Source organism: Dendrobates tinctorius, unplaced genomic scaffold, assembly GCF_039654945.1.
Source record: "Dendrobates tinctorius isolate UK_male_01 unplaced genomic scaffold, ASM3965494v1 ptg000016l, whole genome shotgun sequence".
Classification (NCBI taxonomy): Eukaryota; Metazoa; Chordata; class Amphibia; order Anura; family Dendrobatidae; genus Dendrobates; species Dendrobates tinctorius.
Genome location: NW_027361684.1, coordinates 18,905,852 through 18,932,245, shown reverse-complemented (window position 1 = coordinate 18,932,245; position 26,394 = coordinate 18,905,852). Strand labels below are relative to the sequence as shown.

At 42.6% G+C, this 26,394-nt stretch overlaps 1 protein-coding gene across 1 annotated transcript in view; it reads left to right on the top strand.

The window, feature by feature from the left end:
• Positions 1 to 19,365, top strand: part of RABGEF1 (RAB guanine nucleotide exchange factor 1) — a 60,991-nt gene extending 41,626 nt beyond the window's left edge. The window contains exons 6-9 of the mRNA XM_073565544.1: positions 4,497 to 4,629; positions 6,339 to 6,430; positions 13,980 to 14,236; positions 14,414 to 19,365. Coding sequence (XP_073421645.1) covers positions 4,497 to 4,629; positions 6,339 to 6,430; positions 13,980 to 14,236; positions 14,414 to 14,812 — 881 coding nt within the window. The 3' untranslated portion in view covers positions 14,813 to 19,365. The remainder of the gene's footprint in view (positions 1 to 4,496; positions 4,630 to 6,338; positions 6,431 to 13,979; positions 14,237 to 14,413) is intronic.
• Positions 19,366 to 26,394: the final 7,029 nt, after the last annotated feature.

Sequence of the window (26,394 nt, the reverse complement as noted above, 5' to 3'; positions counted from 1 at the left end):
AGATACCCAAAAGTGACACCTTTCTAAAAACTGCACCCCTCAAGGTGCTCAAAACCTCATTCAAGATGTTTATTAACCCTATAGGTGCTTTGTAGGAATTTTTAAAAAAAATAAATAAACTTAACTTTTTTCACAAAAAATTGACTTCAGATCAAAATTTCTTTATTTTGACAAAAGTAACAGGAAAAAATGGACCCCAAAATTTGTTGTGTAATTTCTTCTGAGCAGGCCGATAGCCCAATATAAGGGAATATGAGGGAGAAAATAACTGTTTGGGCGCACAGCAGAGCTCGGAAGGGACGAAGCCCCATTTGAGTTTTTGAATGCAAAATTTGCTGGAACAATTGGCGGGCGCCATGTCGCGTTTGGAGAGCCCCTGATGTGCCACAACAATAAAAATCCCCCACAAGCTTCCATTTTGGAAACTAGACCCCTCAGGGAACTGATCTAGATGTGTGGTGAGGATATTGAACCCTCAGGTGCTTCACAGAAGTTTATAACGTTGTCATGAAAATAAAAAAATTCAAATTTTACCCCCAAATATGTTTTAAGCACAAGATATTACATTTTCAGGGTAACTGGAGAAATTGCGCTATACAATTTGTGGTGCATTTTCTCCTGAGTAAGCCGATACCCCATATAAGGGGTAAAACTACTGTTTGGGCGCACGGCAGGGCTCTTAAGGGAAGGAGCGCCACTTGACTTTTTGAATGTAAAGTTTCCTGGAATCATAAACTGACGTCCTATCCCATTTAAAGAGCCCCTGATGTGCCTAAACAGTGGAAACCCCTTCCCACAAGTGACTGGAGTGGTTTGAGGGTGCCATGTCACAATGGCAGAGCCCCTGAGATGCCAGAACAACAGAAACCCCCTTTATGTCAACTTATTTTACAAACTAGACTCCCCAGTGAATTCATCTAGTGGTGCAGTGATCATATTGACACCTCATGTGCCTCATAGAATTTTATACCACTGAGCGGTGAAGAAAGAATCAATTACATTTTTACCACTAAAATGTTTTGGCCCCAAGTTCTTAATTTTTCTAAGGGCTAATAGGATTTTTTGTTTGCAGCAAACTGAGGTCTGTTTTTTCCTGAGTGCGCCAATAGTCTACATGTAATCGGGAAATATTTTTCAGGCACAGTGCAAAGCTCAAAAGGCAAGGAGATAAGGTTTGCATGTGCCATAACCCACTGGGAGAGCCCATGAGGTGTCAGAACAGCAGAACCCCCCATAAGTGACCCCATTTTACAAATTATACCTCTCAAAGAATTCATCTAGGAGTGCAGTGATCATATTGACATAATGGATGTGTCACACAAATTTATACCATTGGGCAGTGAAGAAAAAAAAAACTACATTTTTACCACCAAAATGTTTTAGCCCCAGATTTTACATTTTCTCACAAGAAGTCGGTAAAAATGGCACCAAAATTTTTCCCACAGTTTCTACTGAATGTGGCAGTACCCCATATGTGACTTTACAGTACTGCATAGCCATACAGAGAGACTCGGGAGGAATGGAGTGCTATTTAGCTCCTGGAGTGCAGATTTTCCTAGAACAGTTTGCAGACTCCATATGCAGAGCACCTAATTGCTAGAAGAGCAAAATCCCCCTCAAGAAACCCCATTTTGGATACTATACCCCTTGGGGAATTTATCTACAGGTGTAGTGACGATTTTGACTCCATGGGTATTTTCCAGAAACAAGCAGCAATGAATGTTTGCCAAGTGACTAGTACGCTGTAGTGACCATTGCGTTATGCCCAGTCCGCGCTTCTGGAGATATGCACCTGTAAGTTAGGCGGGCTCAGAAGTACCAAACATATGGACGCTATATGTGGTTTAGGTACACTGTGGGGCTCATACGGGAGGGGGACATTTGGATTTGAGAGCGGAGAATATGCTGAATTTCTTTTGGAGCCAATTCGCTTTTCCAGAGCCTTTATGCTACAAGTAAAGTGGAAGCCCCCTATATTTCCGTTAACAGATAACAGACCTGAGCCTTTTTTTGTGGATTGAGTTGAAGATTTTATTGGGAACATTTTACATAACGTTTTGGATCACAGTTATTCGTCGCTCTACGCTGACAGCTTACTTTGGGGTTTCCATCTAAATCTGAGTGACGGGATTCAGAAAAAACCCCTGAGGGATCCATTCACTTTAATTAGGTAGCAGAGTTACTCTGGACTCCGTCTGGCCTCTATTCAGCAGTGTCCTTTTCAGAAGTGCACAAAACTGTGGCCAACGGCACTTTTATGCAATCCTAAAAAGACGGACACTTCCGGATCACAGGTCAGACGATGTCCACAGTGCCTCCATCTGCCTCACTTATAGGGAATCTTCTGCCAGAGGTTCCATCTGAATCGCGTGTTTCAGAGATTTACAGGGAAACCCCGGTGTAAGCGCTCAGCGCAGAGTGCAGGATAATGTGCGTCAAGCCGTACTGCAATCTTTGGGATGCAGAATGAAAAAATCAACAGCAGGTGAAGAATTGGTTTTATTTTTTACGCTGTTCCTCTTGCGGTATAAGTGATTAGGTGACTTTATTCTTCGGGTCGGTGCGATTACAGCGATACCAGATTTATATTTGGTTTTTATGTTTGGCTGCTGTCACACACGAAGACTCCTTTTATTGCAAAAAAAAAATTGTTTTTACGTCGCCATATTTTGAGAGCTATAATTTTTCCATATTTTAGCCCACAGAGTCATGTGGGGACTTGGTTTTTGCTGTACGGGTTGACATTTTTATTGGTACCCTTTTTGGACACATGACCTTTTTTGATCGCTTTCTATTGCGATTTTTGGCAGGCACAACGAACAAAAACCAGCAATTCAGGAATGGTTTATTTTTTTGGTTTTTTTTGCTGTTCCGTGTGTGGTAAAATTGATAAGGCAGTTTTATTCTTTGGGTCAGTGCGATTGCAGCGATACCTAATTTATATATATTAATTTTTTTAAGTTTTGGCGCTTTAACACAATAAAAACTATTTTATGGACAAAACAATTATTTTTGCATAGCTTTATTCTGAGAGCTATAACTTTTTTTTTTTTTTTTTTTTTTTTCCCGGTGATGGAGCAGTATGGCAGCTTGTTTTTTGTGGGGCAAGATGACTTTTTCAGCGGTAGCGTGTTTTATTCCACTTTTTGTTCGGCGGTATGATGATAAAGCATTGTTGCCTTGTTGTTTTTTTGTTTTTTTTTTTTGTTTTATGATCACTAAAGGGATAACTAGTGGGACAGTTTTATAGATTGGGTCGTTGCGGACGTGGTGATACTAAATGTGTACTTTTTTTTTTCAAATATTTATAGATACAATATCTTTTGATATTTTTTTAAAATAATTTTTGATTTTTTTCTTTTACAATTTAAAAAAAATTATACTTTTTTTTTTTTTTTTTTTAAAGTTATTTACTTTGTCCCACCATGGAGCTATTATCATTTTTTGCAGGCTGATCGCTTGTATAGTATGGGGTTGCAGCAGCATCTCCATGCTATAGAAACTGTCAGCTCTGCACTGATGAATAAAGTTGCTGATCATGCATTGCGTATGATCATCGTTTCTTAGCTCTAGTGACCCATGGCAACGATCGGGACCCGTGTCATGCCAAGGGGTCTCCGATCCAAAAGCAGAGGACTTAGTGCCAAGTGTCAGCTGTCAGAATCAGCTGACACCCGGCAACGATCGCCCGCACACCACTCGTGTGCGATCGCTCAGACGTAATAATCCGTCCCTGGTCAAATAGACCTAGGTCACATGGATGGATTATTACGTCTGATGTTAGAAAGGGGTTAAAAAAATAAATAAAAAAACAGAATTGGTGTGTTTGCTTGTCCCATCTCTCAAAATGAAATCAAAAGCTATCCGAAAATTCTATATACCCAAAAATATCACAAACTACAGCTCAAACTGGAAAAACAACAAGTTTTTAAATAACTCCCAAGGGCAGAAAAATGATGTTGGAGGGGCTTTAAATGTTGCAAAATGTATTGGGCGCTTTATTGTGCAAGATAAGTAAAACATAAAGATGAATATATAAATGTAGTATCACCTTAATGGTACTGACCAATCAGAATAGTCCAGTAGTCCTGTGTGCCCCAAAATGAACCATCAAAAACTTCAATTCACCCTGCAAAAATAAGCCTTACTAAAATTTGCTGCTTTCTACACACTCATCCCTAGAAAAAGTTAATAAATGTTAAGTATAAGATATATGGAATCCAAAAAGGTGCAATTGAAAAATAAAACTCGCCCTGAAGAAAAAAAGAAACCACCTCACAACTACACTGACGAAACATGAGAATGTTATGGCTCCTGGAATGCAACAAAGTCTGATATTTTTTTTTTTTTTCTTTTTTGTAGTTTAAATAGGGCTGGTCTTTCTTTAAAGGGATGCATTTCTTGGCTATAAATAGCTAGTTTTCTATGTAGCTTTCCTTCTAAATGCAGTATTACTATAAATTTGTGACACTGCCCTGTTGTCTTCTAAAACTTAGTGCCACCGAATAAAGTGGAGGAAGCAATGGATCAGATTGAGAAGTTCATCATGACACGTCTGTATAAGCATGTGTTTTGTCCAGAAACCACGGATGATGAGAAGAAAGACCTAACTGTGCAGAAAAGAATCAGGTAAGGTTATTTTCTGCACTTATAAAATACCTGAGGCCAGAAATACAGTTGTGCTCAAAAGTTTACACACCCCAGCAGAATTTTTGCTTTCTTGGCCTTTTTTCAGAGACTATGAATGATAACACCAAAACTTTCTCCACTCGTGGTTGGGTGAAGCCATTTATTGTCAATCTGCTGTGTTTTCTTTTTTTTTAAATCATAATGACAACCCGAAACATCCAAATGACCCTGATCAAAGTTTACTTGCCCCATTTCTGAACAACGTGTATCTCCCCCTGTAACTTCAATGACAGCTTCGAGTCTTTTGTGGTAGTTGTGGATGAGGTTCTTTATTCTCTCAAATGGTAAAACTGCCCACTTTTATTGGCAAAAATCCTCCAGTTACTATAAATTCCTGGACTGTCTAGCATGAACTGCGTGCTTGAGATCTCCCCAGAGTGGCTCAATGATATTGAGGTCAGGAGACTGAGATGGCCATTCCAGAACCTTCACTTTGTTCTGCTGTAGCCAATGACAGGTCGACTTAGCCTTGTGTTTTGGATGGCTGTCATGTTTGAACGTCCAAGTACATCCCATGCGCAGCTTCCAGGCTGATGAGTTCAAATTTACCTCCAGTATTTACTGATAACGTGCTGCATTCATCTTTCCTTCAACTTTGACCAAGTTTCCTGTGCCTTTGTAGCTCACACATCCCCTAAACATCAGCGATCCACCTCCGTGCTTTACAGTAGGAATGGTGTTCCTTTCATCATAGGCCTTGTTTACCTCTCTCCAAATTTAACGTTTATGGTTGTCCAAAAAGTTCAATTTTGGTCTCATCATTCCAAATTACCTTGTTCCAGAAGTGTTGAGGCTTGTCTTTGTGCTGTTTTGCGTATTGTAGGTGTGATACTTTGTGGCATTTGCGCAGTAATGGCTTTCTTCTGGTGACTCAACCATGCAGCCCATTTTTCTTCAAGTGCCTCCTTTTTGTGCATCTTGAAACAGCCACACCGCTAGTTTTCATAGAGTCCAGTATTTCTGTTGATGTTATTTGTGGGTTTTTCTTTGCATCCCGAACAATTTTCCTGGCAGTTGTGGACGACATCTTTGTTGGTCTACCTGACCGTGGTTTTACAGAGCCTCTGATTTTCCATTTGTTAATTAGTTTGAATGCAGCTGACTGGCATTATCAATTCCTTGGATATCTTTTTGTATCCCTTTCCTGTTTTATACAGTTCAACTACCTTTTCCCGTAGTTCCCTTGTCAATTCTTTTGCTTTCCCCATGACTCACAATCCAGAGACGTCAGTGGCTGGATGAAAGATGTAAGAGTCTGTCTGGATCCCAGAAACTCACTCAGCTTTTATACACACACACTGATTACAAGCAAACAGGTCACAGTTACCTTTAGTAGCCAGTCAAACCCATTTGTGTCAACTTCTGTGCATGTTATCAGGGCAAAATCACCAGGGTATGTGAACTTTTGATCAGGGTCATTTGGATGTTTTGGGTTGACATGATTTCAAAAGAGAAAACACAGTAGTTTGACAATAAATGGCTTCACCCAACCACTAACCATGAGTGGAGAGAAAGTTTTGGTGTTATCATTCATATAAGAAAGAAAAAATTCTGTTAGGGTATATAAACTTTTGAGCACAACTGTATATATTATATTATTACATATTATATGTGTTCACCTGTGTGTTTCTCATCTGTTTGTTTCTTAGGGCTCTACATTGGGTAACTCCACAAATGCTCTGTGTTCCCGTAAATGAGGACATACCAGAAGTCTCAGATATGGTGGTAAAGGCAATAACAGGTTTGTATCTCCTTAAATATTTGTTTCATATTGCATATGGTTTGGGTGTAGTAGAGGTCGAGGTCCCTCTTGTCCACGAGCCAGAACGAAGATCTGTGGAGCATCAGCGGCTCCCACTTTTGCTGACACAGTCTGTCCATGAGTCGCATTGCTAGCCATACATTTGAATGATGGCCATGCAATTCTGCATATTTGATGACCTTTATTGCTGGCCAAAATGTACTTCTGTGAGAACAGCTGATTGCCAGAGGTTTCAGAAGTCGGACCGACCCTGGCTGAGCAGGTGGTGGGGCCCCAGGTAACTTTTTTTTTTTTCTTTATAAGCAGCACATGGACTAATTGATATTAAATAATGTATAAAAGTTAATCAGTTGATTAAAGGAGATAATGTGACCTGACAAGGGGGGGGGTTCAATGTCATGGGTACATACTCGCATGTGTCTCCTCTGTCCCTTTTCCAGCATTGCATGGATTCTTGCCTCCTGAAGCGGTGTCAGGGCGATGCACTGTGCTGGTTTCACAGGAGGTTAAAAAGTACAATACCAAGGATTTCCCTGTTCCTGACTTATGACCTTTCTCCTGGCACTAGAATAACATCATCACAATCATTGACAAAGAAAAATTAGAATCTCTGTAAACGCTCCTGAATTAAAGTACATAGTACCTTGATTCTGTAAAAGAAGACTGCACAGAAAGACTGTTCAAACTAAGCAGACACACTTGGTGCTCCCTCGGCATGGCCAAACAGTTCAGTGCACCTTCTCACCTACTTTTTTTTTTCCATCAAAAGCTACTTTTCTAAAGGTAGAGCTGTCAACCAAAGAAGAAGGGCTGGATATAGCTGGAAAACAAGCAGGTGTGAATGTGCACTTAAATGTTTGGCCATGCCAAGGGTGCACCAAATGCCTGTACTTGGTTTGAACAGTCATGCTGTGCTGACAATGAACTAGAAGATAGTGTGTCGGCAATCCGTAGAATCGTGGAGAGGAGTACAAAATAAGAAAGAGGTCCCGGAACTCACGTGTTGAATGAATGATGTTTAAGTCAATTCATGGAAATCCAATTAGAGATGTCTCAGCCCATCCCAGGCTCTTATCAATTATCTTTTGATGATCTATGATAAAAGCCTGGGATGGGATGAAATGTCTCTAATTGGATTTCCATGAATTGAATTAAACATTCATTCAACACACAAGTGCTAGGACCTCATTCTTCATTCTGTGCTGACAGTCCCATCCCAAGTTTGTTTGTGTCTGCGTCGCTTAATGAATTTGATGCTTTGTACTCTGTCCTAGTGTGAGCGTGCGCTATGCCAGGTTTGAATTGGGCGCTAAATATTTCACTCTGGGAGACCCTCTTTACCCCCCCCAAGATGGTTTGCACATTAATGACCGTGCCAATATTTTATTACTAAAGGGAATAAATTTTCAGTGCTCTGCACTCCTATATCAGATGAAGGACCTGAGTGGGGACTTGCTTTTTTTGTGGATTGAGTTGAAGCTTTTATTGGAAACATTTTGCATAACGTTTGGGATCACAGTTATCCGGCGCGCTACGCTGAGCACTTACTTTGAGGTTTCCATCTAAATCTGTGAGTGAAGTGAATCAGATGAAACCTCCAAGGGATCCATTCACTATAATGAGGCAGCAGATTTAGTCTGGACTCCGTCTCGCCTCTGTTCAACGTTGTCCCTTTTAGAAGTGCACAAAACTGTGGCCAATGGCATTTCTATACAATTTTAAAAAGACGGACATTGCATGATCACAGGTCAGACGATGTCCACAGTGCCTCCATCTGCCTCATCATAGGGAATCTTCCACCTGGGGTTCTGTCTGAATCGCGTGTTTCAGAGATTTACATGGAAACCCCGAAGTAAGCGCAGAATAAATGTGCGCTGAGCCTTACTGCGATCTTTGAGGGTCAGAACGAACAACTTAACAGCAGGTGAAGAGTTGGTTTAAATTTTTTTTTTTTTTAAACGCAGTTCCTCGTGATTAACCCCTTCCTGACATCCGACGTACTATCCCGTCCATGGGACCCGGGACCCTATACCCATGGATGGGATAGTACGTCTACCGCGATCAGCGGCGCCCACGTGGTGAGCGCCGCTGATAGCGGCCGGGTGTCAGCTGATTATCACAGCTGACACCCGGCACTATGTGTCAGGGGCGGTCACGGACCGCCCCCGACACGTTAACCCCTTGCACACCGCGATCAAACATGATCGCGGTGTACCGGGATTTAAAGGGAAGCATCGGCAGGGAGGGGGCTCCCTCCGTGCTTCCCTGAGCCCCCCACGGCAGCGCAATGTGCAGCGCTGCTGCGGGGGGCTCCTTTCCTCCAGGCCCCCGAATCCAAGATGGCGACGGGGGCCTTCGGGGGCCTGGAGGAAGCTGGCTTCCTCAGTGCCTGCAAAGCGCAGGCAAGAGGAAGTCTTCGTCAATGCTGATCTGTCACAGTGATGTGACAGATCAGCGATCTGTCACAGGACAGTGATGTCCCACCTGGGACTATGTAATAAAGTAAAAAAAAAATAAAAAAAAAAGTGTAAAAATAATTTTAAAAAAATCGCCAAATAAATTAGTAAAAAAAAAAAAAAATATTCCCCAATAAATTCATTTTTTGAAAATAAAAAAACCCAAAACAATAAAAGTACACATATTAGTTATCGCCGCGTCCGTAACGACCCGCCCTATAAAACTGTCCCATTAGTTAACCCCTTTAGCGAACCCCTTAAAAAATAAAAATAAAAAACGAAGCAAAAAATGATTTATTATCATACCGCCAAACAAAAAGTGTAATAACGCGCGATCAAAAAGACGCATATAAATATCCATGGTACTGCTGAAAACGTCATCTTGTCCCGCAAAAAACGCGCCGCCACACAGCATCATCAGCGAAAAAATAAAGTTATAGCTCGCAGAATAAAGCGATGCAAAAATAATTATTTTTTATATAAAATAGTTTTCATTGCATAAAACCGACAAAACATAAAAAAACGACCTAAATGAGGTATCGCTGTAACCGTACTGACCCGAAGAATAAAACCGCTTTATCAATTTTACCGCACGCGGAACGGTGTAAACGCACTCCCCCAAAAGAAATTCATGAAACGCTGGTTTTTGTTCATTCTGCGTCCCAAAAATCGAAATAAAAAGCGATCAAAAAATGTCACGTGCCCGAAAATGGTACCAATAAAAACGTCAACTCGTCCCGCAAAAAATAAAACCTCATATGACTCGGTGGGTCAAAATACGGAAAAATTATAGCTCTCAATATGTGGTGATGCAAAAACTATTTTTACAATAAAAAGCGTCTTTTAGCGTGCGACAGCTGCCAAAAATAAAAACCGCCATAAATAGTAAATCAAACCCCCCGTTATCACCCCCTTAGTTAGGGAAAAATAATAAAATTAAAAAAATGTATTTATTTCCATTTTTCCATTAGGGTTAGGGCTAGGGTTAGGGCTGAGATTAGGGTTAGGGGTGTGTTGGGGTTCGGGTTGGAGTTAGAATTGGGGGGTTTCCACTGTTTGGGCACATCAGGGGCTCTCCAAATGCAACATTGCGTCTGATCTCAATTCCAGCCAATTCTGAGTTGAAAAAGTCATATGGTGCTCCTTCCCTTCCAAGCTCTGCCATGCGCCCAAACAGTGTTTTACCCCCACATGTAGGGTATCAGCCTACTCAGGACAAATTGCAAAACAATTTTTGGGGTCCAATTTCTCCTGTTACCCTTAGGAAAATAAAAAATTGGGGCAAAAATATCATTTTTGTGGAAAAAAATGATTTTTTTATTTTCACGTCCGAGCGTTATAAACTCAAAGTGCTCACCACACATCTAGATAAGTTCCGTGGGGGGTCTAGTGTCCAAAATGGGGTCACTTGTTGGGAGTTTCAATAGTTTAGGTACATCAGGGGCTCTCCAAACGCACATGACACCCGCAGACCATTCCATTAATGTCTGCATTCCAAAACGTCCCTACTTCCCTTCCGAGCCCTGACGTGTGTCCATACAGTAGTTTTCTCCCACATATGGGGTGTCAGCTTACTCAGGACAAATTGGACAACAACTTTTGGGGTTCAATTTCTCCTGTTACCCTTGGGAAAATAAAAAAAATGGTGACTAAAAGATCATGTTTGTGGAAGAAATACGAATTTTTTTTATTTTCACGCCCGGGCGTTATAAACTTCTGTGAAGCACTGGGGGGTTCAAAGTGCTCACCACACATCTAGATAAGTTCCTTAGGGGGTCTAGTTTTCAAAATGGGGTCATTTGTTGGGGGTTTCCACTGTTTAGGTACATTAGGGGCTCTCCAAAGGCAACATGACACCCGCAGACCATTCCATTAATGTCTGCATTCCAAAACGTCACTACTTCCCTTCCGAGCCCTGACGTGTGTCCATACAGTAGTTTTCTCCCACATATGGGGTGTCAGCTTACTCAGGACAAATTGGACAACAACTTTTGGGGTTCAATTTCTCCTGTTACCCTTGGGAAAATAAAAAAAATGGTGGCTAAAAGATCATGTTTGTGGAAAAAATACAAATTTTTTATTTTCACGCCCGGGCGTTATAAACTTCTGTGAAGCACTGGGGGGTTCAAAGTGCTCACCACACATCTAGATAAGTTCCTTGGGGGTCTAGTTTACAAAATGGTGTCATTTGTGGGGGGTTTCCACTGTTTAGGTACATCAGGGGTTTTCCAATCGCGACATGGTGTCCGATCTCAATTCCAGCCAAAAACGTCAAATGGCGCTGCTTCCCTTCCGAGCTCTGCCATGCGCCCAAATAGTGGTTTACCCCCACATGTGGGGTATCAGCATACTCAGGACAAATTGCACAATAACTTTTAGGGTCCTGTTACCCTTGGGAAAATAAAAATTGGGGTGAAAAGATCATTTTTGTGGAAAAAATGATTTTTTAATTGTACGGCTTTATGTTATAAACTTCTGTGAAGCCCTTGGGGGTTCAAAGTTCTCACCACACATCTAGATAAGTTCCTTAGGGGGTCTAGTTTCCAAAATGGTGTCATTTGTGGGGGGTTTCCACTGTTTTGGTATATCAGGGGTTTTCCAATCGCGACATGATGTCCGATCTCAATTCCAGCCAAAAACGTCAAATGGCGCTGCTTCCCTTCCGAGCTCTGCCATGCGCCCAAATAGTGGTTTACCCCCACATGTGGGGTATCAGCATACTCAGGAAAAATTGCACAATAACTTTTAGGGTCCTGTTACCCTTGGGAAAATAAAAATTGGGGTGAAAAGATCATTTTTGTGGAAAAAATATGATTTTTTAATTGTACCGCTGTACGTTATAAACTTCTGTAAAGCCCTTGTGGGTTCAAAGTTCTCACCACATATCTAGATAAGTTCCCTTGGGGGTCTAGTTTCCAAAATGGGGTCACTTGTAGGGGGTTTCCACTGTTTAGGTACATCAGGGACTCTCCAAACGTGACATGGCGTCCGATCAGAATTCCAGCCAATTTTGCATTGAAAAAGTCAAACGGCGCTCCTTCCATTCTGAGCTTTGCCATGCGCCGAAACAGTCGTTTCCCCCCACAAATCAGGTATCAGCGTACTCAGGACAAATTGCACAATAACTTTTGCAGTCCAATTTCTCCTGTTACCCTTGGTAAAATAAAAAAAATTGGACCGGAAGTATTTTTTTTGTGAAAAAAAGTTAGATGTTCATTTTTTTTTTTTTTTAAATATTCAAAAAAATTCCTGTGACGCACCTAAAGGGTTAATAAACTTCTTGAATGTGGTTTTGAGCACCTTAAGGGGTGCAGTTTTTAGAATGGTGTCACTTTTGGGTATTTTCTATCATATAGACCCCTCAAAGTGGCTTCAAATGTGATGTGGTCCTAAAAATAAAATGGTGTTGTAAAAATGAGAAATCGCTGGCCAACTTTTACCCCTTATAACTTCCTAACAAAAAAAAATTTTGGTTCCAAAATTGGGCTGATGTAAAGAAAACATGTGGGAAATGTTAGTTATCAAGTTTTTTGTGTGCCGTATCTCTGTGATTTAAGGGCATAAAAATTCAAAGTTGGAAAATTGCAAAATTTTCAATATTTTTGCCAAATTTCCATTTTTTTCACAAATGCAAGTTATTTGAATGAAATTTTACCACTAACATGAAGTACAATATGTCACGAGAAAACAATGTCAGAATCACCGGGATCCATAGAAGCGTTTCAGAGCTATTACCTCATAAAGGTACAGTGGTCAGAATTGTAAAAATTGGCCCGGTCATGAACGTGCAAACCACCCTTAGGGGTGAAGGGGTTAAAAGCGATTATCAAAATTACCAAAAACCAGCAATTCTGGATTTTTTTTTATGCGGTTCTGTGTGTGGTGAAATTGATAAGGCAGTTTTATTCTTCGAGTCAGTACGATTACAGTGATACCTCATTTATATCATTTTTTTGTGTTTTGGTGCTTTTATACATTAAAACTATTTTATAGAAAAAATTATTTTTGCATCGCCTTAATCTGAGAGCTCTAACTTTTTTTTTTTTTTTTTCATATATCTTTCCGGTGATGAAGCTATATGATGGCTCGTTTTTTGCGGGACAAGATGATGTTTTCAGCAGGACCGTGTTTATTTATATTCATCTTTTTGATCGAGTTTTATTCCACTTTTTGTTCTGAAGCATGATGATAAAGCATTGGTTTTTTTTTTTGTCTTGTTTTTTTTCCTTTTTTTTATGGTGTTCACTAAAGGGGTTAACTAGCAGGACAGTTCTATAGGTCAGGTCGTTCCGGATGCTGCAATACCAAATATGTGTACTTTTATTTAGATACATATTTCATAAAAATGCTCATGGGTACAATATATTTTACATTTTTTTATTTATACTTTTACAGTTTTGTTTTTTTAACTGTTTTACTTTGTCCCACTCTGGGATTTTCATGTTTTGTAGGTTGATCACCTGTATAGCATGATAATCCAGGAGCATCCCTATACTTTACAAACTATCAGCGCTGCCCTGAGCATGATCAAGCAACTTTGCTAGCTCTGGTGACGCAGATGTCGATGACATTGGGGTCATCATGGCAACAATCAGGACCCTGCGATGACGTCGGTTGGTCTCCGATGCAAGGGCAGAGGGGCTTACTTCCCTCTGCCTGCTCCCGATATGCTGCGATCGAGTTCGATTGCAACATTTAGGGGGGTTAAAGGGTCGGGAGTGGTGCTGGACCGCTCCTGACACGGAGTGCCGATTGTCAACTGTCAGAATCAGATTAAAGGGTTGTAATATTCTCTGGAGCAAGAGCGCCCCTCTCCTCATCCTCCTAACTAATTCATTGGTTGAAGCGGGAGAGAAGTGGCAGTTGAGCATTTTCTAAAAAAAATAAGTGATGCTCACCTTTACCAGGTCCCTGCAAAATCCTTTCCATTTCTTACCTGGTCCTCGCTGGATCCTTTTAAGTGGGTCTGAGTCATGGATGACCCGTCTAACACCAACTAGACTGTTCAAGAGTGTAGTAATGATACAACACTGGTAATTAATGGCCTCCGCTCTTTTTCCCTTATTATATAGATATCATAGAAATGGACTCCAAGCGGATTCCTCGTGATAAGCTGGCATGTATCACAGGCTGCAGTAAGCAGATCTTTAATGCGATTAGGACCACGAAAAATGAACCAGCCTCTGCTGATGACTTCCTCCCCACACTGATCTATATAGTTCTCCAGGCAAATCCTCCACGTCTGCAGTCCAACATCCAGTACATCACCAGATTCTGTAATCCCAGCCGACTGATGACCGGGGAGGATGGCTATTATTTCACTAACCTGGTGAGTAGTCTGATACATGTTGCGATCTATCATCTTTTGTAAGTTTATTCAGATTTTACATGAGCCTCCCACTTTCACATTTTGCAACCCACTGAATCTAGTCTAGAGAATAGCATCCATGTTCTATTGATAATACGGGAGTGCACACACCTGATAATGGTTATGTCTCCTCTACAGTGCTGCGCTATAGCATTCATTGAGAAGCTGGATGCCCAATCTCTAAACCTAAGCGAGGAAGAGTTCAGCAGGTACATGTCTGGTCAGGCTTCTCCAAAAAAACAAGACGCTGATATCTGGGACGTAGACACATGTCCAGGAGTGAAGCAGATGCACAGGAATTTAGATTTACTCTCCCAGCTGTCGGAGAGACAGGAGCGCATTGTCACAGAAGCCAAAAAGTTAGAGAAGGACTTGATTGATTGGACGGAAGACGTGACCCGTGAAGTCCAGGATATTGTGGAGAAATACCCGTTGCACATAAAAGCTAGCAGCCAGGCCCTGGCCTCTATTGATTCTGAGAACGTGGAGGACGACCGCCTGCCCCCTCCTCTGCAACCACAGGTCTACGCAGGATAATCATCATTACCTGAACTCCATTTTTTTTTTTTTTTTTTTTCATTGGCTTTTTGAGCAGCACTAAGTCAGTCCATTGAGGATCTAAAAGGTCAAAGATTATTGAATGAAGTTCATACGTTGACCCAAGTGTTGCTCAGACTTGCGATTGAATCTATTTATTATTATGAACAATCTTGTGTTTCTTGTATTTTTCACAAGGGTGGCGCTACCAACCACTAAATTGACATTTAAACCCTAAATAGACATCTGTACTCGCTCTACCTTTGGGATGGGAACGTCTTGTGAGTTTCGCTGCAGTCTCCTTTGTGCTGAGAACTAGGTTATTGTATTGTCCTACTGTCATCTGCCCAAATCTCACTTGTTCAGACATCCGCTTCTCTCTTCACCGGATTTCCCAGTTCTACAATATGGAAATTTTTCCTTAGTTTGCAACATTATCGTCGGCCTTCTACTAACTCAGGAATTGATAAACACCAACACACTAATTTTTCAGTTCCTTTCACGCCTTAATCCTATATGGGGCAGTAATGAAACCGTGGACAGTAACCCTGTGCTATGATCTCTGACATATCCCCCATATAAAAAAAAAACATCTCTGGCATTTGTTCCACTAATTACTGCAGCTGAGTACACATTTCAGGGTAAATTTTTAAAGAAATTTAGTAAGTTAAAGCAAAGGCGTTAAGTATAGATTGTCCACTCCAATGAGTTTCCCATATACAAAGCTGTATGTGTAGAATCGGTGCATAGCGCTATATTTATATCCCGGCAACGCAGCCTAAAACCGGTGACCACTAAGCACCAAGGAGCTAATCCTGGTGCTTTACATGACTCTCCTTGTGTTACTCCATCACTATCATATACCATGTAATGTGTTAAGCCAAGTTACTTTGTACATGACAGATGGAGGCATCATATGTAGCAAACCTCAAAGTATTGAAAATAATTGTTTTACAGATAATGGGTGAAGTATAACCAGTCACTATAGGACTACTAGTTTAAAGGGGGTGTCCACTGCTAGAAAACCCTGTATTATTAGCCCAAAGGTGCAGCTTAAAAAATATCTATACTTGGCACACAGATGCCACCATTCTTCCATTCTGAGCCCTGTGTCCAGTCACCTGACACAAACAATGTCATGTGACCTCTGCAGCCAATCAGTGGCTGATGATCAGCTGCAGCCTTCACTGTACCACCTTAAACACTGTTCTGCTTGAATAAAACTTTGAAAGCTGCAACTGATTGGCTGCAGTGGCTAGGTGACCAGCAGAAGACACAGGGCTATTAATGAAAGATTGTCCAGAAGTAGACAACCCTTTAAGGCGCCCACTCAATCTCTAAAGTTTTATGTAGGAAGTCCGCTCCATTTGTGAGGTCCATGCGCGTGTCTTTGCAGCCTGCACACGGAGGTGTATTGTTTCCTATATGTTACCTGGGCATGGCAACTGCCTGCTCGGACCTAGGCATATGTCGGCAGGCTGCAGGAACAGCTTGTAAGAAGACACAAGTGGATTTTCTGCAGGCACAGCCTCAAAGGTAAGATTGGGACCTCCGCTTCAGTCCAAAGGCTGGATTTTGTCACTTCGAAGGTGCGTCCGAACAATGTGTTTATCAGGCATGTCTGCTTTGATACTGGTTTGAAAAAGTGTCCCTAAAAATGCTCAAAGGATTGTGCATGTGCATTTCTATGTCAACGACTTGCTGTGCAGAGGTTCAGTCTTTTGATCATCTTTTAACCACTTCAGGTTCCCAAAGACGTGAAGTGGTTAAAAGAAATGACCGGATCACTCTTTAGAGAGTCTTCTACACGTAAAACATCACAAACTAAGTAAAGAAGTTTATCGGGAGTATAAAATAGACAGATTAAAGATGGCAGGTGTCTTTTACTAGCATTATTTTAAAAATCCTGAAGTGGATTGGCCTGAATGTAAAAGCATCGTATGAATATTCCCTAAAGGAAAACTCTGTCTTTTCATTGAAAATTCAGATATTTTAAAATGCCCTATGCAGCAGCACTTGTTGGAGCCTAATGCCAACGATGGTGTCTATCTGCGGAGCACGTGCCAGTGTGGTCCATGTCGCCCTGTCCTCCTGGGTCATCTGCACCTGCTGTAGCAGCAATAAAAAATGCACTGGTTCCAGTGTAGCCATCATCTAGTATAAATCACCCATGTTACAGTCTTAACGCCTCAGTGTGGGGGCTCAGAACTAGATTATGGGCACAAATCTGGTACGTAACGTGAAGGATCCCCTTGGGTAAGCCTTCATTTATATATTATTGACATTTATATGCTTATTACCTACACCGCTGATTATCTAAGCCTGAGATATTGGAGTAATGGGGTAGAGCAGGTGTTGGGAGACTTTCTGGGGCTGCGCTCTCGAATAAGATTGCATTCTGTCCATGGAGAAAGGACACGAGCTGCGGTGGGCAATGGCCACACTCCTGCTCCTCTCCCCACTGACAAAATAAAGCTATAAACTCCAGATGAACCTTGTGTACAGCTGTGGGGAGTTTCACTTCCCAGATCTGCTACATCCCGTTGGCCAGAACACTTCCACAGGGATTTAGCCACATAAGGTAATTGTGGGAATGCAGTTCCCAACTATATGAGCCCAGGTTCACGATGTTTAACTTAAAGAATGGCCTGACCTCATGTATATTTTTATGACTATAGGTTATACAGGAGATTTATTTGTGATGTTCTGTAAGGTACTATCTGCTGTTCCCATGACCCAAGCATTGAGGCTGGGAGAGGAGCTGCAGTAATCAGATCAGTGGGACATTACTTTCTCGTGATTGCTCAAAGGGTCATTCATTGCCTTTTAAAAAATTAAAGGGAATCTGTCAGCAGGTGTTTGCTACCCCATCTGAGAGCAGCCGGATGTAGACGATAACCCCGAATCCAACCGTGTATCACTTGCCATAGTTTACAGGGTGCAGCTGTTCTGACACAGTTTTTAGATCTAGCAATGCAGCAGAGCTGATAAAGCTAACTCCGCCCACACCAGGCTCTATAGACAGTGACAACCGCAGCACAGAAAGGGGAGGAGTTGGACTATTACCTGCACGCCTGATAGTCATAGCAATGTTAATCACCAGGTGATTCTTCAGCGTAAGTGATCAGCACCACACAGCCAGACATGTGACACATCATTTCGTTCAGTGTTTTAATCTTTACCTCATGCTGTCCTTAGGTTACATGGCAAAAACCTGCTGACAGATTCTTTAGAAGACTTATACAGAGGAAAAGTGAGAATTTGCAGATTGTTGAGGGAACCCATGCCTATCCCATGAACAGGGCTCTAAAATGCTCCATCAGAAAGAGGCGGTGGCTGCATGCCCACTCCATTCATTGTCTATGGGACAGCTATGTATGGTACTCGACCATTTACAGCGGTCCCATAGACACTGAATAGAACAGCACAGGCAGCCACCGCTCTATTCCCACTGAGCATTTTGGAGCCTTGTTCTAGCAATTGGCTGAGGTCCTAACCAATTCGCAAATTATATCTTGGTGAATAAGCGCTTTAAAGGTAACCCGTCCCTGCTGTTTTTCACGTTATGTCTGCTAATAAAAATTATTCTTTTTATGGAAATCCCATGTGTCGGTCATAAGCATAAAAGTCATATGCAAATCAAGCTGTAAGTGCACTGGGGGCGTGTCAAAGATTCTTTCCCAACTGTTTAGACTCGCCCCAAAGCACTTCCAGCCTGAATGGCGTATTGCTTTTATGCTACTTTTCTCCTGACTTGCATGAGATTCCTGCAAACGAAGTATCATTTTTATTTTTGGAAAAATGCGCCTACAGAGCCGTACTACTATTTCTAGATATAAGATGTGCTGATAGACTCCCGTTGAGACCCTATTACAGGAGCCATACTGGTTGGTGAGAATGATTGCTTCCCGTTCTTGGTCCTTGACAGGCTGCATTCACACTCTGCCATTCTGAGCTGTATGCAGAAGGGAGTGATGCCTCAATGTGTGCTGTTCAACCCCAGCCAAAATATGGCCATGATCAGCTCATTCATCTATACAGCCTAAAATAAAATCATTCTCTGCAGCACATTTTCCCATGTAGCCAGCAGAATGCAACCTGTATCGGGTCCCAAAAACTGCATTAATGATCATTCGTCCCCATGCTGTTTGGGTTGATCAATGTAAAAGGCCTGTATATAAGCCGAAATCTGCGTCTGTAAAATGGCCCATGGGTCCCACATTGAAGGCCGACTTTAGGTGCTGAGAACATTGCATTTAGCATCACATCATCTTGTTTGTATACATATCCATTGCGATATATTTCATGCACTTCTATCACACGCTGTGTGTGCTGCTATCTTGTATTAGGTTGTAGTAATCTGATGAGATGCTAGGAGGAGCTGGTTGTAGAAATTGTACAAATGTAAATATAAGAAATTGTCTGTTACCGAGCTGCTCGGGCCCGGTACCTTTCTGTATATTAGCCAAGTAAGCAATATAACTTGCAAGCAAAAAGTTATTGGTGGCATGCCGGAAAGTCTGTCAGATCCTTAATAAATTAAGAAGGCTGAATTTGTTTTATTTTATTTTTTTTTTAAACCGCCTTACATTAATTTTCTCAAGTTATTAACTTTAGCATGAAAATAAGCAGGTTTGTTTATGACTTTTTATGTGCTTTTCTTTTCCTGCAATGACGGTATGAAATACCATTACTGTAGTCAAATAAGGATATTGAACAATAACATCAAGAAATATTACTACTGACAATGACAAGATCAAATGATAAAAATAATGCACAACATTATCCATACATACATTTTAGGGGAAAGTCCGAAAAGAAAGCACACTGATAAAAGTGTATAATAAGAAACTATTTTATACCCAGAGTCAAATGTGTTGTATAAAACTGGTAAAAACTCAAACATTAACAAATCATTACAATATTACAACAAAGAGACGTACGTACATTCCTGAAAGGGGTTTTCTGCAATCAATTTTTTTTTTTTTAATCCTAAATGTCTATTTAATGTAATCCAATTTTTTTTTACATACTTTAATTGAAAACTCTACTGTTGTTTTACTATTCTATTTTTTTTTCTTTTTATACTACTGCCTTTTTGATGACACTTCGCTTGAGAATACCATGCTGGGAAAGTCAAATGTGTGCTCCTCAGGAGGTAGAGAGATGTTCATTTCGGAGGTTGGTTTGGTCCCTGCCCTTCTGAGCATGCATTGGATGTCAATTCTGACACACATTCAAGAGATTCTTGTCAGCGTGCATATTGCATAGTAGCGGTGCGCTCGTTCGCTGGTTATGATCAGAAGTAACAAGTCTGCAAAAGAGCATACTGGTGTTCCAAGGCTGCACCGTTCTCTGCTTTTCCTGCGCGCTTGGTAGTCGTCTTACAACGTGCACTGACGGTGCACTCTCTTGCTGGCTTAGTACTTCTGATTAGTCAGCGAGCAAGCGCATTTGTAACAAGAAAACGTTGGAATTGACAATCCATGCATGCTCCGTAGACAAGGAACCAGCCCAGCTCCTGAAATGATTATTTGTTTCGGATAGGGGCAGAGGCTGTGGCAGTGATAAGTGGGGGGTTAATTTATTTTTCTTTTAAATTTTGATCACTGTGATAGTTTATCACAGTGATCAAAATGTCCCTGAATGAATCTGCTTGCACCCATCACCGATGGCGGCGGGACACCGGAAGGGACAGTGGGCCTCAGAAGGTACCGGGGGGTGATTGGAAGGGGAGGGGGAGCGGATGGCCGCCGGCAGTTGGTGGCCGGTCGCCCCCGTCAGTCGGCGGGGGGGGGGGGTCAGATCTCGGTCTCCAGCCATGGCCAATGATATTGCAGCATCGGCCATGGCTAGATTGTAATATTTCACCAAATTTCATTGGTGAAATATTACAATTGCTCTGATTGCTCTGGCTGTTAAAAGTGAAACCCCCTGGGGTGAAGTACAAAGGGTCCTGTACCCGCGGGTCGAGTGACCTTTCAGTGACCCTGGTCACCTGACCCGCAGGAACGCGATCCCCCCCATGACACAGCATATGCGTCACAGGTTAGATTGGCACAGACTTTCATGACGCATACGCTGTCACAGGTTGGAAAGGGGTTAAACGATACAACTCACAACTGGTACAGGAGGTGAGAGGTCCCTGCCTGCGCGGGCTCAGTTTACAAGGGATAGGTGAGGATACAGAAGGTGAGGGTAGAGATGGTTGTGCAGCGGTTTGTGGTTACTGCAGGTTGTAGGCATGTCGGCAGAGGTAGGTCTTCAGGTTCCTTTTGATGGTTTCCATGGTAGGCGAGTGATATGTTGTGGTATAGAGTTCTGGAGTAAGGGTGATACGAGGGAGAAATCTTGTATGCGATTGTGGGAAGAGAAAAATATAGAAGATCTTGTGAGAATCAGAGGTTGTGTGCAGGTAAGTACCGGGCGACTAGGTCACATGTATGGAAGAAACAGGTTGAGGATGGCTTTGTATGTCATGGTTAGGGTTTTGAACTGGAGTCTCTGGGTAATGGGGAGTCAGTGAATGGATTAACAGAGGGGAGAGGGCGGGGAATAGTGGGGAGATAAGTGGATTAGTGGGGCAGCAGAGTTTACAATAGATTGGAGGATTGCGATAGTGTTAGAAGGGAGGCCACAAAGTAGGAGGTTGCAGTACTCAAGGTGGGAGATGAGTGCATAGACAGGTTTTTGCAGATTCTTGGTTGAGGAATGTATGGATCCGGAAAATATTTTTGAGTTGAAGTTGGCTGGAAGTGGAAATGGCTTGGATATGTGGTTTGAAGGAGAGATCAAAGTCAAGAGAGGTCACCCCACTGCTTCTTGCCTGTTTCGGTGCTGCCGATCCATCTCCCTCAGTGCTGCTGTCCTCGCACAGCATGCCAGCTTCCCAGATTGGGTTGGTGATTTTGCATTCGCCACCTTGTCTTCCACCGCTGCACCCTGTTCCTCCTGACTTGGTGACTTAACAACAACCTGACTTTCGGCAACTGTCTCAACAGCATCATCTACCTTATTAGACACAACTTGATATTCTTGTGACAGTGGCTGCTCTACGTTTTGTGCATCACTACACAGCATTTCCTCCTGTCCCTCTTGGAACATGCAGTGTGTGAGGTTAATTACATTGTAAAGAGCTCCTCCTGGGATCACTGGTCTCATGGGACTCAACATGGTGGGAGGAAGGATGATCAAGGTAAGGATTAAGTGATTCAGACTGTTGGTTGCTGAGACTGGACCGTGCTGAACATTGGGTGGTGCTGGCAAGCATGCAGGAAGCATTATCTTTCCAACCAACCACCTGCTCCTGCTGGTATGGCTTGAGAAGTGGTGTCCCATGCCTGCCTGCAAAGTGGGATAGTAAACTATATGTCGTGCATAGGGATGTTTTTGTGCTCTAGCAACAAGCAGTCACACCTGCCCCATGTCCTCAGTGTCTTCTGCGTGCACCATCAGCGCTTCCCTGTCCCTTACACATTTTCTAATTGCTAGCTCCCTGGAAGCTAAGTTTCCTTTATCAATTTTAATAATTCCTTTAATTACTACATTTTTTAAATGAATAAAAAAATTTGGTCAGCTGTGGCAGGCCAAGGGTTTCTTAAAAATTCTAAACCACCATAATTTTACACAGGACACGTTAAACTGTATGGATGACTAATTGAATCCATAAAAAATTTTGAACTTTTTTTTGGAGTTATATATACCACAGAAATGTAACTCTAAGCAGTGTTAAAGTCTGTGGATGACTAATTAAAATTAACAAAAACAATTTGAATGGTTTTCTTCAGTTTTATATACTACTGTAATGCAACACTGAACATGTTACACACACAGTATGGATTACAATATAGACAATTTTTTCAACACCCCCCCCCCCCCCCCCAAGAAAAAAAAATTGTGGTCACGTGCAGCAGTTACAGGTGCTTCTCACAAAATTAGAATATCAAAAAGTTAATTTTAGTTCATCAATACAGAAAGAACCCGCAGTCATTACAAACAGCGTTATCTATTTCAAGTGTTTATTTTTGTTAATGTTGATGATTATGGCTTGCAGCCAATGAAAACCCAAAAGTCATTGTCTCAGTAAATTAGAATGATTAAGAAAAAACACCTGCAAAGGTTTCCTAAGCATTTAAAAAGGTCCTGTCACACTTAGCGATGTACCAGCTATCCCGACCAGCGATATGACGCGGTCCTGGTACATCGCTAAGTGGTCGCTAGTGAGCTGCCACACAGGCAGATCTCACCAGCGACATCGCTGGGGACGGGGGTCGCTACTTACCTGTCATACTAGGCGATCCTGCGTCCTCCTGCCCGGCTCCACGCTCGTCTCCACAGGAAGCGCCGCAAGAAGCTGACAGCGAGAAACAGTCCTGGACGTTCTCACGTGATCAGCGATAACCAGCGGGGGAGCGGGTTGTAGGTAAGTATCACACACAACGATGTCGCTAGCAATATCGCTATAACGTCACAAGTTATAGTGATATTGCTAGCGATATCGCTTAGTGTGACAGGCCCTTTAGTCTGTTTCAGTAGGCTCCACAGTCATGGGGAAGACTGCTAACTTGATAATGTCCAGACTGGACTGTTGCTCAGTTGTCCAAGGTGGTGTCAGATGAAAGTAAATTTTACATTTCATTTGGAAATCAAGGTTCCAGAGTCTGGAGGAAGAGTGGGGGGCACACAATCCAAGCTGCTTGAGATTTTAGGTTTAATTTCTACAATCAGTGATGGTTTGGGGAGACGTCATCTGCTGGTGTAGGTTCACTGTGTTTTATCAAGACCAAAGTCCGCGCAACCATCTACTAGGAAATTTTAGAGTACTTCATGCTTCCATCTGCTGACAACATTTTTGGAGATGGAAAGTTAATTCTCCAGCAGGACTTGGCTTCTGTCCACACTGCCAAAAGTACCAATACCTGGTTTTAAAACCACAGTATCACTGTGTTTGGCCAGCAAACTCACCTGACCTTAACCCCCATAGAGAAGAGGAAGATGAGACACCAGACCCAACAATGCAAACTAGCTGAAGGCAGCTAACAAAGCAACCTGTGCTTCCATAACACCTCGGCAGTGCTACAAGCTGATTGCCTCCACCACATTGATACAGTAATTGATTCAAAAACAGCCTCGACCAAGTATTGAGTGCATTTAATGAATATACATTTCAGTAGGCCAACATTTCAGATTTGAAAATCATTTTTCAAGCTGGTGTTATAAAGTATTCTAATTTACTGAGATAATGACTATTGGGTTTTCATTGGCTGTAAGCCATATTTGTCAAGATTAACAGAAATAAACACTTGAAATAGATCACTCTGTTTGTAATGACTCTGAGTTTCACTTTTTGTATTGACGTGAAATAAATTAACTTTTTGATCATGTTCTAATTTTGTGAGAAGCACCTGTATATATTTAGCAATGGACTGCAAAGCCCTAAGCCCTGCCTAGAGGCTGTTTTCTGCCACAGAATGTATCGGATACAAACAGCAAAGCACAAGATTAGCCTGATGGTTCAGAATCAGCACCAGTTTCAATGCTAGAGGACTCTTGATTAGTTAAACTGTGCACTCACAGGCCTGGATAACTGCTCTCTCCGATGAAAGTTGTCTCTGAGTTGTGCAATGGCATCAATGAGCTGAGCCTGGCGCCGCCGTCCTTTTATAACGTGTAATGAGGTAATGCGGCCAGCCAATCACAGTATTGTCACTACCAGGATGGATACGGCATTACAGAGACAATCGGGGAATCCCTGCATGCTTATTGGCTGTGTAACAGGCACAATACTTGCATGGCAGGGATTCAAGTTTCAAATCCAAACGCCAGTCAATGTTTGTTGAGTTCTGAGCATATGTGACCACCCAGATACTCGAGTGATATCCGAGTATTACCGAGCACGTTCATTCATCCCTAACCTATCCCCATCACCTACAAGTTGGTATGTACATGGGTCGCCCTCACACCCAGGACAGCGGGGTACTCGGTACCGGGCCGGTGTCAGTGGGATGCGTGTCACAGCAGCGGTGACCCGGTCCGTGGCCCTGGGCGCCCAATATCAATGGTGGGTTGTAGTTAATGGAATTGAATAGTTCGTGACGCCACCTGTGGTGTTTGGCAAGCAAGATGTTAAACCAACGCTGCGTGCAGATCCTCTGGGGCTGATGGTGTGTTGCAGCATAGATGGTATAGCTCCCCACAGGTGAAACTAACCCCAGGGCAGTGTAGATGTGGGGACACTTTGATGGTGTAGTGTCCGGCGCAGGGAATGTAGCAGTGCTGGCGGATGCAAGAAGGAATGGAGGACACCAGGGCTTGCAGTTTCAACGCTTTACTCACAGTTCCTGGTAACCACTGGTGCCCGCTTCCATGCCGTGTCCTCCGGGGCAAAGACTCAATCAACCTCCCGGGCAAGTCAGGCTTCTCTCCAACACTCCGCCAACATGTACCTTTCTGAACGACTCCTCCAATACGTCTTTTAGGGCGAAGCACTCCAGTACTTAGTTGCCCTGGAATGCCTCTCTCTAGATGTTCCTAGTCTCTACTTGTATGACAGACAGCTGTAGCCTCTATCGGGGACTCCCTTCTCAGAAGTCCAGGCTCTCTATCCAGTTGCTGTTGTGTCCCAAGTCTTTGATGGGAGTAGTGCATTTACAGCCAATTACTCCACCGGTGTCTGCTGCAGAACCATAAGTGTCCATACAACCTCGGGGACCGGGCCCCGGCCTTGCGCTGAGAACCTATAGGCAGGGTTCCTCTTCCAACCCACAACTCCTCTCTGTTCTCCTACTCCTTCGTTCCGAGCTGTTCCTTCTCTTATGGAAGCTTAGGTTGCAGTTCTACGTCTTCTTCCTTCTGTTCCTTTCCCTTGCCAGCTGGCTCAGATCACTGAGGCAGCTGCAGCACTCCTTCCTCCTTCCCTTCCTCTAGGGATCTGTCCTCCAGACAGAGCTGTAATTCTAAACTTTCCCTCTCTTTTATACTAACTCCACCCACCTCCCAGCACATCTCGTGTTACGAAGCAGGGTTCCACGAAGGGTGCTCTGCTACCCCCAGCCTGAAGCTGCTATGTGGACCTACTGACCTATCCTGTGTGTGGGATGCAGGTGTTGGAGTGTGGAAAGGAGCTCCCAACTTACCTAGGCGGTGGGGCACCACACCTTAGGAGAAGGTGCAGTACCTCTGTGGCGACTGAGCCTCAGGGGCGCCACATACACTTTGCCCTATGGAAGAGAGCGACAAAGAAAAATGTTCCTTCCCAGGAAACCCCAAAGATTCCTCCCTACTAAAATCACATAATTGCTGGTGGAAACTGTGTGCGCCAAGGAATTGAGACTTACCATTGGTCTCATGGCGACAGTTGTTAAGCGCAAACGCTGTCGAAGGTAAGGATGATGACCAATATTCCCGGTTCTCAGAAACTAAACACCTCAGGTCTCTAGGCTTTGGTTTTATATGCCTGGTCTGACCGTTCGATTGAGGATGAAATACAGAGGAGAAAAATACATTCCCAGGCAAGAACAAAAAGTCCTCCAAAATTTAGACAGACAGGGTCCTCCCATCTGAGAACATATCAGAGGGAAATT